General features: G+C 45.9%; 1 protein-coding gene across 1 annotated transcript; it reads right to left on the reverse strand.

Annotated features, from left to right (window-relative positions):
- Window positions 1–215: 215 nt before the first annotated feature.
- LOC102756437 (protein p13 MTCP-1-like) lies at window positions 216–554 on the reverse strand. Its single transcript, XM_015571054.1, has one exon. The coding sequence runs from the start codon at window positions 552–554 to the stop codon at window positions 216–218; it is 339 nt and encodes a 112-aa protein (XP_015426540.1).
- Between the last annotated feature and the right edge of the window lie 1,590 nt (window positions 555–2,144).

The following is a 2,144-nucleotide window of genomic DNA, read 5'->3' on the forward strand; positions in this document are numbered from 1 at the left end:
AACAACAGGAAGAATAAGAACAAGAAGATAGAGAGAGAGAGAGGGAGGGAGAGAGAGAGAGAGAGAGAGAGACATCAATGTGTCCTCGCACCCACGGCTTGGTAGATAGAACAACAGAGCTTAGCAAAATGGTGAACAGAACTATACACGTCCCACCGGCAGGCCAGTAGGACTGGGGCTCAGGTTGACAAGAGCCAGGGACCCCATCACATGTCCTACGAGTCGTCCATCAGTTCAAGGATCATTTCCTCCATGTCATCCTCCTTGATGTGGTGCACAATGCGCCAGAACCGGCCCATGGAGTCCAGGTACTGGCTATCAGGTTGGAGCGTCCACATCAAAGGCATGATGATCGATGTCAGCGGGCTGGTGGTGAATGTGTTATGACCACTGGGGATGTTCATCTGGCACAACCGTATTTGCTGGACACCTTCTGTCTCCATGATGAGATGGAGCCATGTGCGATGGTTGTCATCCTCATACAGCGAGGTCCCACGGATATCCAGGTAGATGGGGTGTGAGGTGAGGTGCACCTTTGACGGGAGCCTGGGCATGACCCTTCCGTGGTCCAAGGAGCAACAGTCACAGCCTCTCCGAGCCTCTCGCTACTTCGGTCCTCGAATCGAAAGACAGGGCATGGGGTATCCAAACGCATTTTACTTCAACTTTTACCTTTATGGTTTTTAACGTTGTGTTTGTGGCTGCCTTTGGTTCAAATTTATAAATCCAACATTTCTTTCTTTTTTAGCTTTAGATCTCTCTTCTTCAACAAACTGTACTAAACGTACTTAATGTAAAATATGACTCTATGAAGGTAACATGATCCTATGGAATTTTAAAAATATTTTTTAAATGACAGTTGACATAGCACATTAGGTTCATTTCAGTGGTAAACCACAATGATTAGACATTATATAATGGACTAAGAAATCATGCAATTAATCTCATACCCATCTGACACCATACACAGTTATTATAATATTACTAGAGTCTCAGTGCACAAAATTCATGCACTTGGGGTGGGGTCCCTCAGTCAGCCCTGTGGCCGCTCGCAGTCTGGGATCCCTTGAGGGATGTCCAGCTGACGGCTTAGGCACTCTTTAGCGATGCCCTGGAGGCTCCCACCAACCCCTGTGCTAGGCAGCTTAGAGCCTTGCTTTTGGATGAGCAGCGCTCCCCCTCTGGGAGTGCACTGACGGCTAGTGGACAGCACCTGTCATGAGCATCTGCCCCCCGTGGTCAGTGCGTGTCAGTGTCCAGTCATTCTGCCATTTTGTCGATTTTCATATTAGCCTTTATTATATAGAATTGACTCAATGCTCTATTTTACTGTGCCATGACTATTCTTTCTTTTTTTATTTAGTTTTCCTGATTTCAGAGAGAAAGGGAGAGGGAGAGAAAGAAAGATCAATGATGACAGAGAATCATGGATTGATTGCCTCCTGCATGCCCCCTACTGGGGTTCAAGACTGTAACCCAGGCATGTGCCATGACTGCGAATCGAATCCACATCTCCAGGTCCTTGGTTTAAACTGAACAACTGAGCCATGCCAGCCGGGCTCTTTTCTTTCCTTTTCTTTCCTTTTCTTTTTTTCTTAATTAAAACTTTGTGGTTGGTTCAACTCTTCTTTTTGTCCTGACACCACCACCTTCTTTCTGATCATCTCAGAGGGAACTCACAAACCATAGAACAACCAACCCCATGCAAATAGTATGTAAATAATATGCTTTACCTTTAACAGCTTGCTGAAAAACATAGCTAACGTCAGCGTCCAGGTGGGCTTCTTTACAGAGGTCTTGCTTCTCAGGTGCTGGTGAGAGAGGCAAGACCAAAATATTCAGGAACAGACTGATATCTGGGATAGCTGATTAGGCAAACAGGAAGCAAAGAGACAGGTGAAACATCAAGTAGGATATCTGAGGTCTCATGACATCACTTATAGAATGATCTCTCCCTTCCCCAAACCTCAGCCATGCTCTTGGCAAGAGCAGTATGGTTTTGCTGCTAAACTCACTTCAGTCCACAAAGTCCAAATTCCTCCCTCAGATCAGACTCCATCCCCAATCCTTCCTTCTCCTCCTCCCATCCATCTTTTTCTTGTCTGTTCTTATTGCTCTGAAGGCAAAGCACCATGGTAGCTCCT

Source organism: Myotis davidii, unplaced genomic scaffold, assembly GCF_000327345.1.
Source record: "Myotis davidii unplaced genomic scaffold, ASM32734v1 scaffold2048, whole genome shotgun sequence".
Classification (NCBI taxonomy): domain Eukaryota; kingdom Metazoa; phylum Chordata; class Mammalia; order Chiroptera; family Vespertilionidae; genus Myotis; species Myotis davidii.

Coding starts and splice junctions, on each gene's coding strand:
- LOC102756437 (XM_015571054.1), bottom strand. CDS start 554: ATGCCCAGGCTCCCGTCAAAGGTGCACCTCACCTCACACCCCATCTAC.